Below are 18,949 nucleotides of genomic sequence, written 5' to 3'. Positions count from 1 at the left end.
CCGAGGGAAACGCATTAAATATAAGAGGAGAACAACGACACAACACCGAAACGGACCAAGAACACTTTTCTACTCAAATGATTAAATGTATTTATAAAGGCAACAGTAGTATATACCGCTGTTCAAAACTCATAAATCCATCGACAAAAAAACAAAATTGGGGTAACGTACTAAAACTGAGGGAAACTCATTAAAAATAAGAGGAGAATAACCCCACAACATTATAATGTAATTATATAACACACACAGAGAATATGAAAATAACAGATATGTATAACAGAGACTCTTATCTTTGTCTATTTTTGAATATTTTATCTCAATATATTGTTCAAAATATTGATAACAGTTTGAAGTAAATACAAAGTTCTGTTTTATAAGAAAATCTAAGTTTAACGGACAAAAAATAATTTTTATCAGACAATTTTAAGGTTTTCTGTCTTTCTGTTCTTTGTTTTTCGTCCTAAAACATATCTTGGATATCTCTCTATTATTAGATCCTACAATTAATAAAAAAAAAACCAATTAAACACATAATAAAACGAAATTATAAAGTATATATAGTTTGAATAAACAAACTGGTGCTCACTCATGACCAAACTAAAACCACAGGGTTTCTTGTCAACTACCAAGAAGATTGCCCAATATTATAACTGCTCGCAGTTTGGTTTCCTTTCTCCGATCCATTCAGGTCTCCGGATGAACAGACGTTTGACTTTTCAGATATATTCAGAAAACTATTCGATTTAGAATGTCAATTCTTACATTTGACCATGAATTAAGTTTTGATGTCATAAACCAAGGACATAAAATCAAAAGATGGGTCAATATGGATAATGTGTTATATCAATATACGCATGCTTCTAAATATAAGAGGGGCCAAAACTCTTATTTGATGTCTTCGCGACCTTTCAACTGAAATGTTTGTGCTACTACATGTAATTTAGTTAAAATCATTTGTCGATATATTATAAGGTTTCTGAAAAAAATGAAGATAAGAATCAAAATTAATAACATGACCTTGACCTTAGATCTTGATGTTATTTTCTTTGTTGTGGACCATGGGCACTTACGGTTTATCAGTTACAGTGACACTTTTTTCATTTAAAATTCAAATTGGGAAATAAGTCTCATGTCGAGTTTCCAACCCGCTTCCGTGAAAACTATTTTTAGGTTCGTGATGATATAACGAGCAAATTGGTGAAATAATTTTGTCGTACTCTTAAGTGGTTGCTAAGAAATGCGCAGACAAGAAAAACAATGTTTGGGGAGATAACTCTTACAACGGAAGGTGTTTGGCTATTCACAGTGGGTGTCAAAAGTGCATTAAATAGTCGATATTACATACAGATAATCTAAGCGACATCTTGGGAAACCTCAAAGCACCTTGTGAAAAAATATGGCGGGAAAAAAAAAATATTCAGATACCAATAAAGGTCTTTCCACCCATTATGATCTATTTTGAAAATATTAAAACTCGGTTTAAATGTCATTTCAAGACTTCAAATGATAGTTTATTGTACGCTGATTCAAACATATGTTGTGTTTATAAAATGTTTTAAGTAAGGGAGATAATGTGTTACTTCTGGGTTAAAAAATTGTTTCTTCCGGAATAATTTTATAGTTTTATTGACCCTTTTTCTGGTTCGTTATACTTTTACATCAAGTAGGAACAAAACATGCTATATCCGGTTAACCTATGTCTGTTCAGGTTGGCTTTTCTAAGGTCAATTGAAGTGCAACTGAATTCAGAACATCTTTGGCTTCATATGAATATGCATATGAAGTAACAACAAAGGTCATAATCTAGAACGTCAAATTTACCATATATTAGATAAATTTCGAAGTTATATACCAAAGACCTTAATTCAAAAGACCCGAGGTCGCATATGGTTAATGAGCTATATCCCCATAGTGGAGGTACCTTCAATCTAATTTTAGCATACCCTTTCAAATAAAATGTATGTGTTACGACATGTCGCTACTAACAATCTAGTACAAATATGTCTACATCTTATCCGGGGTTTGAAAAGAAATGAACATTAGACAAAATCAAAACTTAAAATATGACCTTGACCTGACTATTTTCTTTCTTTTTTGCACCAAGCACCTCACATCTAAAGACTCTAGGTCTCTTTTACTTTTCGTCATTTTTTTTAATTTCCTGGTAACAAAACTATGAATTTTACAAAAAACTAAGAATTTTCTTATCCCAGGAATAGATTAACGAAGCTGGATTTGGCACAACTTTGTTTGGAATTTTGGGTCTTCAATGCTCTGCTAATTTGTACTTGTTTGGCTTTATAACTATTTTGATCTGAGCGTCACGTATGAAGACGAAACGCGCATCAGGCGTATTAAATCATAATATTGGCACCTTTGATAACTTTGGACTGGTTTGGCCTTATAAATATTTTGGTATGAGCGTCACCGATGAGTTTCATGTAGACGAAACGCGCGTCTGGCGTACTAAATTATAATCCTGGTACTTTCGATAACTATTTACACCACTGGGTCGATGCCACTGCTAGTGGACGTTTCGTCCCCGAGGGTATCAACTGCCCAGTAGTCAACACCTAGGTGTTGACATGAATATCAATAATGTAGTAACTTTTATCAATCTCCTGTTAACAAAACTTTGAATTTTTCGAAAATCTAAGAATTTTCTTATCCCGGGAATAGATTACATAAGGTGTGTTTGGCTCATTTTTGTTTTAATTTTCTATCTTCAATGCTCTTCAACTTTGTGCTGGTTTGTCTTTATAACTATTTTGAACTGAACGTTACTGTTAAGTCTTATGTAGACAAAACGCGCATCTGGCGTTTTAAATTATAATCCTACTACCTTTTATAACTATTTACACCACTGGGTCGATGCCATTGCTGGTGGACGTTTCTTTCCTGAGGGTATCACCAGCCCAGTAGTCAGCACTTCGATGTCGACATGTATCAATTATATGGTAATTTTTATAAATTTCCTCGTTACAAAACTATGAACTTTACGACAAACTCAAGATTTTCTTAATCCGGGAAACCTTTTTGGAATTTTGGTATTCAATGCTGTTCAACTTGTGTTTGTTTGGCTTTATAACTATTTTGATCTGAACTTCACTGATGAGTCTTAAATAGACGAAACGCGCGTCTGGCGTATTAAATTATAATCCTGTTACCTTTGATAACTATTTAGAACTGCATATCTTTTATAGCAAATGCATTAGGGGAAATAACTATAATGTAGAGTGTTCGTTTCGCCTTGTTCGTATCATGAGAAATTTGTTCCAAAATTAATTAAGGATAACGAAAAGGGCATTCTAAAAGGCACATTAGCTACGAAATACATAAACGAAGTTGAATCATTTTTTTCAGTCATAAATGAAAGTGAAATAGTGAAATAATACTTCGCTATTAGCAGCCAATATAGTTCAATTTGTCAAAAAAGGCAAAGAAACATCGATGAAGAATTATTTACTTGTAAGTGAACAATTCAACCTAATTGAATCCGTATTCATGTGAACGTCAATTTAACCATGTAGCTGCAAATGAATTAAGCATGATTGATGAATGCTATGCTATTAAAAGGAAAGAATGTCAACATTGAAATTGAAACAAATGTTAATCATCTAATTTTTTGCTTAAATCCAACCCAAAATCGAAAATTAACTAATTTGTTAACCTTAAAATTAAGAATTCAAATAATCATCGAAAAATTCAAAGGTTTATATGTATATTTTTATTGATATTTATGTTTATATCGTGTTATGTGACCGCCGGTTGTTTTCGGGGTTATCTCGATAGTTAATTAGAAGGCGTCTAGACTTAAATACACAAAAACGATAACGCATATTATCGTGATTATGCCATGTTAACTGTTTATTTTTCGACTTTTCAGAATTTAGATAAATGTTTTACATTGTTATAAATCTTATATAAGAATTTGAGTCAGATCAGTGAATATGAATTTGACAGCTATTGCCCCTTTAATCAAGATGACATTTTAGAAGAACAAAAAAACTCTATGGTGAATAGTGATAACAGGCAAATGTCAATGAATGCTTATAAGTACATTGAAAAATATGAAAAAATAGTGAAAGGATTTACAACTGAATTTTATAAATTCCTTTGATAGGCCTCCATAAATGTATTATGAAATCTGTTAAGTGTAGCTCAGATACAGAAACAAGTAGTAAAAACCTGCATAACAAAAGAGGGCAAATCAAATTTTATATTAAAAATGGAAATGTATAACTTGCCACATGTAGAGCAGGATCTGCTTACCCTTCCGGATCACTTGCGATCACCCCCAGTTTTTGGTGGGATCGTGTTGCTTTGTCTTTACTTTTCTATGTTGTGTCTTCTATACTATTTTTTGTCTGTTTGACTTTTTATTCTTAGCCATGGACGTGTCAGTTTATTTTCAATCTATGTCATCGTCCGTCCCTCTTTTATGAATTGTTAAAGGGCAATTCCGCGATTTTTTACTTATCATCTAATTATGTTCATCTTAACATAAAAAACACATTTGCAAAGTTTTAAATTTATATTCCTTTTAATTACTTTTTTGGTTGAATTCTCGAGTGGGTTGTGACGTTTTAGCCCGATTTATTGAATTCTGGGCAAAAAAAAAATCTGTTTAACTCTGATAGCTTATCGACAATATACGTAATTTTTACTGATATTGAACTGAAAATATTTCAGTTCTATTTACCGTTATTGTTTTGATAATCATTTCAATGCAACTAATGTGTGAGCAGAGTGTGTATATTATTTTGTAAAGGTCACTGTATATTTCTCGGCTTGAGGTCAATTCGTTTACCTTGTAGATATTAAGCTGCAGGTGTGAGTTCAAGCGTACACAGGTATAAATAAAATTAACGGTACTAATTTTCTTGCACCAGATGCGCATTTCGACAAAACATGTCTCTTCAGTGATGCTCGTGGCCAAAATATTTGAAATCTAAAGCTTATATAAAAGATGAAGAGCTATAATCCAAAAGGTTCAAAAAGTATAGCCAAATCCGTGAAAGAAATCAGAGCTTTGCACGAGGGAGATACATTCCTTAATTTATAATAATTTCTATCATTTTGTAACAGCAAATTTTAATAACACAAAAAATCCGTATTTTCATGCCAGTACCGAAGTACTGGCTACTGGGCTGGTGATACCCTCGGGGACTAATAGTCCACCAGCAGAGGCATCGACCCAGTGGTAGTAAATAAAATTAACGGTACTAATTTTCTTGCACCATATGCGCATTTCGACAATACATGTCTCTTCAGTGATGCTCGTGGCCAAAATATTTGAAATCCAAAGCTTATATAAAAGATGAAGAGCTATAATCCAAAAGATCCAAAAAGTATAGCCAAATCCGTGAAAGAAATCAGAGCTTTGCACGAGGGAGATACATTCCTTAATTTATAATAATTTCTATCATTTTGTTACAGCAAATTTTAATAACACAAAAAATCGAAGTACTGGCTACTGGGCTATAAATGTTGTTATTTGGAAAGGATAAACAAAAAGGATTAGAAAGAGTATGCTGTCACGATTTTAATACACTAAGATTTAATACACGATGAGAATAAAGATACAATAATTAAATTGTGTAAATTAATTGAAACTAGAATTCAGATTCGTAATTCTTAAAGTGTATAAAAATAAAAGGAAACAATTTTTGATTACTTTCTTAGCGGCAATTGGCGTAAAGATTCAAATATGAAGTAAAAGATAGTAGTTTTAATCTTTAATAAAAACTAAATGCAATGTTACCCAATTTGATATACCATTGCACATCTGTTTGATATCATTGACTTTACCGGAATTTCTTAACTTGTATTCAAATCTGGCTATGTTTAAATGCTAATAAAACTTTCGCAATTTTAAAGTTTTTAATTGAAAAAAAAATACAACATACAACATGCATGATTTTTTTTTAGTTTCTTTTTAACATTTTATTATTACATAATTATATTCATTTGACATTCATTTACACGAACTTTTTGTGAAAAGAATACCAATTATCTAAGCTAAGGCATTATTTTTTGGGGGGGGATTTTGTAAAGTGATTACTCAAAATCGTTATTTGAAAATCCTGTTTGTGATATGTAGATTCATTTCAATACAGAAATGTCGTCTATATATTAAGTTTCACAAGTGTATAACACGGAGAAGCTCTGAATGTCCATTACTCCCCTTTTGTTTGGGTGTGAACCATCGATGTTTACAGCAATATCAAAGAATAAGATGATGATGGTAGAAAGAACTATGGGCGTCATGTGGCAAATATTACATGCATATCGGACCATGAGTTGTCAATCTGTATGAAAAGATTTCCAATACAACCATATTATTGAGAAGGAAATTCAATGTTTACATGCTTTACTCTCGTACTAGTATTACAGGGTTCTTCTGGCGTTCACCTTAGACACACATCTTTTTAACGATGTTTAAATAAAAGACAGAACCAATATAATGTCATATTTCCCTATTTTTTATATATAACTAAGAGTCTTTTATCTGACAAGAATACCCCTATTTAGCGGACAAGTAATTTATTCTTTTACTGTTATTGAATACAAAGAAAAAAAAAAAATCCCAAAATTGATTTGAAACTTTGATACTCAAAAGTTTCCCAGCAAAATATTCACATCCCTTGGGGATAATAAGTGTTCGTCCAACGGCATATATAACAATTGTGATTACGAATTCCATCCTTTGTTCGAGAACAATCTTATTGAAATATAAATCTGTCATTTTACTATGTCCACAGCTTCAATGAACCAAAGCAAAAGTTATACATCGACCTGTATTTAAATCAAATTGGTTCTCTTCTTCTTCTGGTATACAATAGTCTATCGACATTCGAATTTATTCAAAATGTATGTTCAATGTACACATGTATATATTTTAAATTACGCTATAGTTCCGTAACTTTCTACCCAGTCGTAAAAACGAATTGTTGGCAAGTGCGTACATATTTTTAAATCACTATTTCTGGTATGTTTCAATTTGTCCTTCACTATTGACAATGAGTATATATTACATTTTCCCAAATTCACCTTTGGAAAAAATATTTAAATACTAGTAGATTATAATTTCATCAAATCTTATTTTTTGGGTATTATTTATATTTTTATGAATTATATTCTTTACACCAGAAATGTTATTTATAAACAAGCGTATGAGTTTAGTAATGACAAGTAAGTCAGAGTTGTATATTACATATCTGATAGTTCAAAATAGAAAGTTTTAAGTTATCGGCCGTGTACACTGATCAATACCTGCAGAAGTGAAACGATGCATGAACTTGCAAGCCCGACAGGAAATCGCTTGAATATCTGGCCATGTCACCTCACACCCCTCACAATACCTTTGGAAGTAATACTATAGCGGCGGTTACGTTTCCGCAAATTGGCATTATTTTTCCGCGAAAAAAAGATGACGTTTCCGGAAAAAAAAGTTTACGTTCCCGCAAATAAATATCTTACTTTTCCGGAAAAAAAGTAACTATTCCGGAAAAAAAAAATATTACTTTTCCGCAAATAATTGAGGAATACCTATCACTAGAAGCCCGATTTCAGTCTGAAACGGCCATTTTGGTCTGATCACATCTTGATTGACTGGATTTACCGCTAGAGAAATTCGTCCAGATATTTCAGATCGTTTAGTCGCCGTTCAGATCGATAGCCTCATCAGGTAAATCAGTTCGTTAAGGCGTATCAAGACGGAAAAGACTGAATCGTCTAGCGGGTTGTTTAGACCCGTTAAGACCGTGTCAGACCAAAACAGACCATTGATACAAAATTACGTTCAACATGTTCAGACCCTGTTTAGATCCGTTTAGTATACCGGTTTGATAACACGAGTTGCGCCCCTTCTACTCGATAATGCATTTTAGATTAATTTGTATATATGGTTTTTTTTTATATTAAGATTTGTTTGAAGTATTATTTTGATTGATTACAAAGAAAAATTAAATCTTCTGTTGATTCTTTATTTCTTTTCTTGTTTTGTCGAGGAACTAATAAATTATTCGTCTATATATGTTGTTTATTTTTTAATAAATGTTAGTTTATATAAATGTATATTGGTAATTAAATGCAAGGACGTATGTTAATTGTATACACACCAGAATGTATGCCATAAACCTTAAAATGTTGTGAACACCGGTGAAAATGTTTTTTCGTATTTGAAGATTAGTAACGGAAAATCCTAAACGTAACCTAAAAAAGTTAAGGATCCACAGAAATGCACCGGAGGCAAATTAACACATGCATATTTTGGTTTTATGTATGACATTTGCTTTAATTCGTTTTCTGTTGATATATGTCCTAGTTAACCGTTGAAGCTGTTGCTTTTTGTTTGCATGTGTATTAATTTAGTGAGATTTACTCTATTTAAGTTGGAAAAAAATATTCCCGACATCCGGAAATTCGAAAAAAGACTTCTCGGATCCCGAAACCTGATCATCATACTGCATTCATTCAGTCTCTGTCGGGACAGTGTTAAAGTATCACCGTATAATATGCATTTTCTAATCCATATGATAGGTATACTGTAGTTAGTATACATATGGCGTTAACTTAAACAAAATCTATTTTAGTTAAAAATCAACCGGGTCAACAGGTAACAAAATCAATGATCCATAACGTAAGAAAGTACATGCCTATTATATATTACAATTACTCTCATCATCATTCTTAATAGAAAGGTGCCGTAGGGCTAAACGTTAATAAAGAATTAATGAATTTGTGTATACACGTATTAGTGATGTCTGATCGTCAGTTTTTGATATACATGCTTATGTTTTCAAGATTTTAAATTGAGCAAAAAAACATGAACTGTTCGGAAGTTTGTTAAGTATTCAAAAGAAACTTTTCGCTTCTCTACTTATATAGATTACAGAGTATTCCTTTAAATTATGTCAGTTAAATAAAGTAGTGTGTATTTGTATTCTATTTATTTTGCTAATTGTATCATTATAATATTCATTTTGTATTTCACTACTATATATACTTTAAGTTGTAGTGTGATTGATTGTTGGTTGTTAAAAGTCCAGTGGCAAATATTTCATGCATTTTCAGGACCAGCTGTAAGTTGAAGACATATATGGAACTCACCGGTGTAGTTTTCACGTGTTATAATAGATAAAAGAATAATTAATTTCTAAAATATCGAAACATAAAGGAGGCAAGGCGCATGGAATACCCGCACTTATCAGTTATTTTCGCTGTTTTGTCTTTAAAAAAAAATGTTATTTTTTTTTTTATATGTTTATATAGTTCACGATAACTGCGGTGTATACGTGCTGTCAGACGAAAGATAAATATGTGCCCTTTAAATGTCTTTTTTACCATGGATCGCTTGCTTTCGTCGTATTGAATGGAAGCTGCGCTCAAAGTACTAATTCTTTGGCGTATAACGACCAACCATGATGTGAACAATCTTCTAAAGATTAATTTTGAAATGTCTGACATTGTAAAGTTCGTCTACAGTAAAACTTGTAAAATGCATTTTTTTGTACAAAAAACACTTCATTTTGTTATAAAAATTTTAGTTCGAAAAAACCTTTTTTTTCATACATTTTTTGTTCGATTTAAAGCCAATGTTATCATTAACTATGTTTCAATATTATTTTACAAATATTTTATCATATTCCATCCAAAATAAGAGACTAATTTTTCATGTTTTAAAAAATTAAGGTGTTGCAATACTTTTTTCCATGTGTATATATGTTTCTACATGGGTGATATGTACAGTTATATAAATACAGATTTAATGTTTTTACAAAATGCATTCATTTACACGTAATGAACGAATTTGGTAATTGTCATTGTTTGTCGGGAATACACGTACTTGTAATAATTATCCATTCATTTGACTGTTTTTCCCCGAGGGCTAATCATAACCTATGCCATATGGCATGGAGAGATTAATAGAATAGTTTGAAAGGGTTTAAGCTATTATTTCGGGCGATATCTATTTGTACCAAAAAGAAACTCATTTGCGCCACAACTTAATTGCGCCAATACTTCTTTGGCGCCACTTAATTTTCAAAACTATAGGTATCATTTGCGCCAATAAAATAATCATCTAATTGCGCCAATTTTTTTTTTATTTATATAAAATAACTAAATGATTGACTTCCCTCCTTCTTTATCCGGGCTCGGGATCGGCAGTTTACCGACTGGCGGAGTTAAAGTCATTTTAATAACAAAAAGTATGCTGAATCAAAACGTTCACTTGTATAAATATACACAGTTACACCTTAAAATGTCTCTGTACATCATTGAACTAAAGGCTGGTATTTGTAGTTGAGAATAGACACATATATAATGTCCTATCTTGAAGCCATGCATGTATAGTATAAAGTTGTTTGAAATATTTTGGACAAATTTTATAGATACCAGCAAAAACTTCCTCTGGAATTGTACACAGAAATTTTAAATTTTAAATTAGCTTTGCATCCAAATAAAATGATCCCGCTTTCTGGATCGTTACACAATACAAAGTCATCATCTTTGTTTGTAACAACACCAATAGCATCCACTATTCAGTGAAATTCGGCTGGAATTTAAGTTGAGCCGGTGAAGTTTTCTTCTCTCTATATACATTTACTGACGCACATATTTTAAATCTTTCTTTTCTTAGTTTTCTTCTTCAATTTTGAAGAGCTCTGGATTTATTATTTTTTTAAGGTAGCTCTGACAACATACCATTTGCTTTTCTTTTGCTATAGGTAAAAAAATATTTACAGGTAAATATGGCGCAATTTCATTTAATTAATTGGTAAAAATAAAGGTTTCGTCAGCATTCACGCCGACTAATTCAGCATTTAGGTTCAGTCTGTGGTTAAAGTTTTGTTTTACATCAAAATCGTTGTCAAACATAATGGAATTTCGGGAAATTGGGACATTGGCTTCTTTATGTCCAAAACACAGTATCCAGGGGAAAATTTTGCATATATTTATTTTCATTTTTCTGTATTTTACTACTAGATGGACTTCGTTTTTCCTGAACAGTTAATTTCATGTTTTGTCTGAGGTTAAAGATTTTTGTGCAGCCATCAATAACCGGTTTGTTTAACCGTACAGTTGCAAGTTAAATGCATATATCCATGCAGGTCAAGATCATGATAATGATAAATGAATGTTGAAACTATTTTGTTCTACATGGCGCTGGACTTTCACTCGTTTTTCAAAATGCAACAGTCAGACTGAGAGCATGTATATATCTTATAAGTGGGTGTGGCTTTTTTCCACCTATTTTCAAACTTGAAAGGAGACCTCTTTCAGCGACACGAGTCTAGAACATGTACATGTGGCAGTTGCAAGTAATAGCTATATAAATATAAAAGAGAAGATGTGGTATGATTGCGAATGAGACAACTGTTCAAAAGAAACCAAAATTACACAGACATTAACAACTATATGTCACCGTACGGCCGTCAACAATGAGCAAAGCCCATACCGCATAGTCCGCTATAAAATGCATTTCAAAGATACTATAATTAGAATGAAAGGTTATAGAGTATATTAAACGTACTTACAAAATATGTCATCTTGTAGAATGTGATTTCACAAATATATTATTTTCAAATTCGCAGTCCAAGTCAACGTAAAATCAGTTACACACATTTTTCATGCTATAAATCCATTTCAACAATATCATTTCAAACACACACTAGCTTGCCTTTTCATTATTAAATATTCGAAAGAAACCAACAGATATAGATTTTAGGAATTCGATATACCAGATAAAAGATAACCCAAATCCATTGAAATCACTCGTAATATTTCCAATGACTCCAGATTACCTTCGTTATACAAATAAATATAAATTGTAAGACAAACTAAATAATAATCATAATAAAAAACAACAAATAGTAAGTTTGAATTTTTGGCAATTTTTTGTCATGGATTTATTAGGACAGTTCAACTATTCATCAACCGGCCTATGAACTTGCATTCATTGACAATGTCTCATTAATGTCCAAGATAAAAACATTGAAGGGCAACCATCATATGTTTTCTCCAAATGGCAACTGGGCTACCAGACGCCAACTGTAATAAATTCAGCCATTCAGTAAATCAATATATTCAGTTCATATTCTGTCCAATCCATGACGCTTCTTTAACAATATCTGAAAATATACAACAGAGAGCAGAAAAAATTCTCAAGGGTGGGATAGGGTGGGTTTTGTGTTCCTTCGGTTCAAATCACGCAATGAACAATTCACGAAAAGCATGCAATTTTATACCAAATAAAAGCGGGAAAACCGCTTATGAAATTAGTAGGTAAATAAAAGACGCTCAAGTCCTTCAAAATTAAAGAAAAGATAACTCAAGTTTTAGCAGACGATAATCTTAATTTATTAAATTGATTTAATGCTTAATGATTAAATCTTATTATTAAATATTCGAAAGAAACCAACAGATATAGATTTTAGGAATTCGATATACCAGATAAAAGATAACCCAAATCCATTGAAATCACTCGTAATATTTCCAATGACTCCAGATTACCTTCGTTATACAAATAAATATAAATTGTAAGACAAACTAAATAATAATCATAATAAAAAACAACAAATAGTAAGTTTGAATTTTTGGCAATTTTTTGTCATGGATTTATTAGGACAGTTCAACTATTCATCAACCGGCCTATGAACTTGCATTCATTGACAATGTCTCATTAATGTCCAAGATAAAAACATTGAAGGGCAACCATCATATGTTTTCTCCAAATGGCAACTGGGCTACCAGACGCCAACTGTAATAAATTCAGCCAAATGCTAACAAACTTGTTTGTAAGCATCGCCAACAAAATTTATCAATCCATGACAAAAATTAATTTTAACGCACAAAACAAATGAAAAATTCTAGGTTTTGAACAAACATATCAATTCAAACAAAGTTCACAACTAAACATTAGATCAACGAAGTATAACAACTTTACTATACAACAGTTCAACGAAGTATATCAAATATACTATACAACAGTTCAACGAAGTATCTCAACTATACTATACAACACTTCAACGAAGTATAACTATAATAACAACAGTTCAAAGAAGTAATCAACTTTACTATACAACAGTATAAACAACTTGCACAACAACAAAAATTATTCAACTATGTATTTACAACTAACAACAAAAATGTTGTATCTTCAACAGAGCTTTCAACTTGATACATGCGTTTAACAACTGAATAAAATATTCAACTGACATACAACTTCATGAGTCCATGCACGATGGCTTACAAATTAGAACACTTTAAAGTTCATCTGGATATAAAAATCTGTTTGGATATTTAATGAACAACTCTAATGCTGACTGAATAGCATTAATAAAAATGTCATTGCCAATATATGACAGATGTACGCCATCATTAGCGAAAAGAGTTGGATGGATATCATCAAAATCAGTATGTTTAATAGCCTTGCCCCCAACTTTGTGTAGGTAAGATCTAACACCCCTATTTACACGGGCTCTAGATCGTTCTATTGCCTTTTTATTCATGGCATTCCTCCAAATTTGTCTTGGCAAAATGTATGACCAAATAACAGTTGTGTTTGGTAACGATGACATTAACTGACGTAAAGTGTCCTTAATATTGTATAAAAGTTTACCATTTTGAATGTTACATAAATCATTACCACCGCAATGAATAAGAATTATTGAAGGTTGCGATCTCCAATTCAACAATGCAGTTATAATTGAAGGAACCATATGCCATAACATTCCTGAATGACCTATCCACACAACACTGTAACCAAGTTTTTCCATACCCAGATCAATACCAGTTGCTCTAGTTTGAGTGTGTTCAGATGCCTTTTTTACCAAAGATGAACCAATGATCCAAATGTCATTTTTTGCTGAAAGCAAAATTAAATGTTAGGAATTCTAATGTAGCGCTGAAATGATGACGACATCCAGCGACCCATGGTTTTAATCTGATTTTCAGTTTAACCAGACATAAAGGCTGACGTTGCTGCTCCTATTCTAAACGAATGCGTATTAAATCTAGATGTGTTTAAACTCAAAAACTTGAGTCCTTTGTTTAAAATAGTCTGAAACTGAAATCTTGTCAATGATTTCCCATTTATATGGCAAAAAAGAGGACCATCATTTCTAGGTCTAATTTGCAAAAAGGCTTTCAAACTTTGTAGAGGACAAATCTCATTTGATTAATTTTTTTTTTCTTTTTTTCCACAACTAAAGTAGTGGATCTCCCATTTTGATCAGTTTTCGAAAATTTTATCGTAACAAACAGCTGGTTTTTTACATGGTCAATATAAACATCCCGCCTATGTAAAACATGCTCTAGCATAACATTCGTTGTAATGGCAAATTCACTCACACGTAAAAATGCAGCAAAAGCCAAGTTAAATGCTGTTTGAAACAATATTGTTTCATATCTTGAAGAGCACACGTGCCTCAAAGCCACATTTAATCTAATCAAAATATCAATAGTCAAAGGTTCCCGAAGATCTTTACACTTGTAAAGTCTATCACAACCACCCAAAAGTTTCTGAATGATAAAAGATTTCGTTAAATCTTCATTCCCTTGAATTTTTAATTTGTAACTTATTCCAGATATATATGATCTAATTGTAGATGATGAATAATGATTAAGTGACAAAAAACCAATATAACGAATAATTTGTCTAGTACTTGGTGGCCAACTAAGGGGAATAGAATATTCCACCCTGAACATATTGAACGAATGCAATGCATTTTCATAAACATTTCTGGTACTTTGAGAAATTGAATAATTCAACAATTTTGAAGCTTCTACATCAAAAGATCTAAGAATTCTTGTGGAATAGTCTGTGGCGTCGGGTCGGCATTGCTCGTTACTTCTCTGAACTTCCTCATCTGTCCACGAGATAAAGCATCAGCAATAAAATTGTCTTTTGAAAAAATATGCAACGCTTTAAATTGAAAATTGAATAATAATGTCCACAAAACTATTTTTCTCAACAAAAACATAACCCTGTCATTTTTTGAAGATTTTGAATTTAAAATTGTAACAACAGCCATATTATCACAATGAAAAATTATCTTCTTATTTGTAAACCTTTCTTTCCATAAATAGATGGCCAAAGCAATAGGTATAATTTCCAAATAAGTAATGTCACTTAATAAAACTTTGCTCCAATTATATGGCCATTGTAAAATTGCCCATGACCCATTTAAATAAGCTGCACAACCCAGTGAATGACCACCTGCACTGTCTGTATACAAATGTAAATCAGCATTTGAAACCCAGTCTAAATCTTGGATATATGAATAGCCATTAAATTCTTTAAGAAAATATTGCCACATTTGCAAATCATCTCGTATTCCTTTGGTCAATCTTATAAAATGATGAGGTTTTTTAACATTTTTAAAAGAGCCATATAGGCGCCTCAAAAATGCTCTACCAGAGGGAAGAGCCCTTGCACAAAAAGCCAACGAACCTGTTAAAGACTGCATTTCTTTCAGAGTAATTTTTCTTTTTTCCAATACACAATTTATCTGATCTTTAAGTTTTTCAATTTTATCATCTGGTATTCTAACCAACATCTCATCTGAATCAATTAACAAACCTAAATATTCCAGTTTTGTGCAAGGACCTTCAGTTTTTTCATTTGCTATAGGAACTTCCAAGCTTGAACAAACATTTGAAAATGCAGTCATAAGAAAAAGACAGTCATCTTTATGAGCTTCTCCAACAAATATAAAATCATCAAGATAATGATCCAAATTTTCAGAATGCGTTTTATTTTTAACTGACCAATGTAAAAAGGTTGAAAATTTTTCAAATGTAGCACAACTAATAGAACATCCCATGGGCATTGTTTTTTGGATATAGTAAAGACCATTTAGTTTGATGCCAAGTAAATCAAAATCACCAGGATAACATTTAAGTAAAGGAAATGCTGATTTAATATCCATTTTAGCCATTAAAGCCGATTTCCCCATTCGTTTAACAATTTTGACTGCATTGTCAAATGATGAATAAGTGACCTTGGTAAACTGAGTATCAATAAAATCATTGATACTTTCATTCGGTGGGTAAGACAAATGAGTTATCAATCTAAGTCCACCAGTTTTCTTAGGAACTAAACCAATTGGAGAGCACCGAAGATTTGAAATAGGTTTATATTTGAATGGGCCTGCCATTCGACCTAATGATATCTCATTATTCAACTTCTGTTGAGCTTCAATAGGGTTTTTTAAAACAGACAACAAATTTCTATATTCACATGAATGTCTAGGACCTTCGTAATGAATTTTAAAACCATATTTAAATCCATTCAAAAGTTCAACAGCGCTTTTCTTATCATGATATACTTCCAGAAGCTTATCGAGTTCATTTACATTAACCGGAGATTTTCCTAGGGCCCAAATATTAAACTGGTCTGGATGTAGTTCTGAAAAATTGTAAATTATCTCTTGTTAAAACCACCTTTTGGGTTTTGTCTATTATCAGAGTTGTTTACCAAAGGTGTAAAGTTATTTCTCTTAAACCTAGATGGACCAGTATTACCTTCATTGTTCATAAAGCGACGACATCGTAAAGCAGGGTGATTAAAACCACATTTGAGACATGCATGTCTGTATTGGCAATTGCGTTTATTGCAAAAACCTTTAAAATTAAAATCATAACATTTATAACCAACATTAGCCTGCTGTTGTTTTTGAGTATTGTTATTCAAAATACGCAACCACAAAAACCCATCTATGGATGACCATTTTTTTGTATGATCCCTTGATACTCTCAAACGAAATTGCTGGTCATAAGAATACCATTTTGCAACAGGGTAATCAGCCGATGCACCCCTTATTATTGACATATATGAGAAAAGTTCACTTGCTTTTCCAGGATGCCTTTCAATAAGGACCTGGGCATAAGCAATAAAGCAATCAGTCCAAATCTCAACAGAAGTAACAGTATGGTTATTCTTAACTTTGTTTTGTATTACCAGCAGGCCTTCATTAATGCCAATGGTGTTTTCATTTGTTTGACTGTTGAAATTGTTGCGATGCATAAGAGACAAATCAACATATTCAAAATTCCAAATTTTATCCTTAAGCTTTTGACTTATAAATATATCAGCCTCATTAAAACCAGGCATCATTAAAGGTTCATCAAAAACTTCATTAACCTCACCTAAGGCAGCTAATGGAGGTTCATTCTCTTGTAATTCTACATCTGGTTGCAAGGCAACTAATTGAGGTTCATCAACCCTCCGTCTTCTAACTACAGGGGCATCTTCATCAACCTCAACTTGGGGACGCCTTCTCTCATTCCGAACTGGTGGTTGCTGTTGTTCCCTAGGAGCCCTTCTATGACGAAGTTCTCGACCTCCTCCAACCAGGTCCTGCCGACGACGCCTACCTCTACCCCTTGGCATTGTTATTAACTATTATAATTATAAAAACAGATTAGATACATACATCAAGTATTAAAAGCCCTAATCATATTTCAAAATATAAATTCAGGTTCTTATTCAATCATTCAATTTAGATAAATTAAATACCACATATAACCCACTACGTTGTCTTCAATAAACTTAATACATTTGAAATGCATTAAACAACTGAAGTTGGTAATTTAATACAATTAACTTATAAAAATTGCACGTGTATCAAATAAAACATTAGCGGACATGTAAATGTTAATACGGCTTACACTACAAACATGTAATTACCTGTTTAAAGAATATCGTTCATACATTACAATCAAAACAACTGAAGTTGGCAAGAAAACACAATTAAAACAAGTATAATGTTCTTTTTAACCAAATAAAACGTCGCTATAAACGGCAAGTTAAATAACCAAGCTTAATTAATTATCCGCAAATTAATAACTTATAAAAGAAGAACGTGTATCAAATTAAACATTAGCGGACATGTAAATGTTAATACGGCTTACACTACAACATGTAATTACCTGTTTAAAGAATATCGCTCATACATTACAATCAATACAAATATATCACCTGTGTTAAAGCATTTTAATTTTAATGCTATTCAATGATTAATATATGTGTGCACAAATGTAACTATTAAATAATAGCTACTCCGTATAAATGCTATCCAAGTACGCGATAATTTGAATTAGAACCAAACTATTGCAAGAACAACTTTCAAATAAAAATAAAATTATTCGTCATAAATTACAGAAATAAAATCATTCGGAAAATTCAACTGCAACAACTATATCTATTACTAAAACATAGGTACTTATCTTATGTCTGAATCCTGTCCTTTTGTGTTCCTTCGGTTCAAATCACGCAATGAACAATTCACGAAAAGCATGCAATTTTATACCAAATAAAAGCGGGAAAACCGCTTATGAAATTAGTAGGTAAATAAAAGACGCTCAAGTCCTTCAAAATTAAAGAAAAGATAACTCAAGTTTTAGCAGACGATAATCTTAATTTATTAAATTGATTTAATGCTTAATGATTAAATCTTATTAATTTAAATAATACAAATTCAGCTAAATTTTGTTTATTTCCATCAACAGAGAAATCTCACACTTATCCTAGACGTTAATAATACTCATGCACTTCAATTTTATTAAACAATTTATTGATACGGATGACAACACTTTAAAAATACGGTTACATCAGGGTGTAAAAAAAGTGAATTTGTTTTAATTTGAATTCAAAGATAGATTAAACGGTAGCTTTAATAGTGAAATGTACTATTTTTTGAAGACTCGCCTAAATGTATGTTGCATGGATGTATTTGACCCCAACAATTTTATTAAGATCATGCTGTAAATTATATTTATAAAACCATTCGTTTGTAAATACCGCATATATCTGCTCACTGTTTGAATATAGAAACTTTTCGATTTTATAATATTGAGACATATCCGGGATTTTGTATTATGTGTGATAAACAAGTAATTGAAGATGAATATCATTTTATTTTAGTATGTGAAAAGTAAT

The 18,949-nt window shown here is 31.8% G+C and overlaps 2 protein-coding genes across 2 annotated transcripts in view; both read right to left on the bottom strand.

The window, feature by feature from the left end:
- Positions 1-416: 416 nt before the first annotated feature.
- The window catches only part of LOC134705517 (uncharacterized), a 57,006-nt gene continuing 38,473 nt past the window's right edge, over positions 417-18,949 (bottom strand). The window contains exon 6 of the mRNA XM_063564237.1: positions 417-497. Within this exon, the coding sequence (XP_063420307.1) occupies positions 424-497 (74 nt within the window). The 3' untranslated portion in view covers positions 417-423. The remainder of the gene's footprint in view (positions 498-18,949) is intronic.
- LOC134708316 (uncharacterized) lies at positions 11,725-18,413 on the bottom strand. Its single transcript, XM_063568756.1, has 2 exons — positions 17,158-18,413; positions 11,725-13,873 (listed from the first exon to the last, which is right to left on the bottom strand). The coding sequence occupies exons 1-2, from the start codon at positions 17,399-17,401 to the stop codon at positions 13,272-13,274; spliced, it is 846 nt and encodes a 281-aa protein (XP_063424826.1). The 5' UTR covers positions 17,402-18,413; the 3' UTR covers positions 11,725-13,271.

The sequence above is a fragment of the Mytilus trossulus genome, chromosome 2 (genome assembly GCF_036588685.1).
Source record: "Mytilus trossulus isolate FHL-02 chromosome 2, PNRI_Mtr1.1.1.hap1, whole genome shotgun sequence".
NCBI lineage: Eukaryota > Metazoa > Mollusca > Bivalvia > Mytilida > Mytilidae > Mytilus > Mytilus trossulus.
The sequence above is the reverse complement of the archived record's forward strand: the minus strand, read 5'-3'. Positions and strand labels throughout refer to the sequence as shown.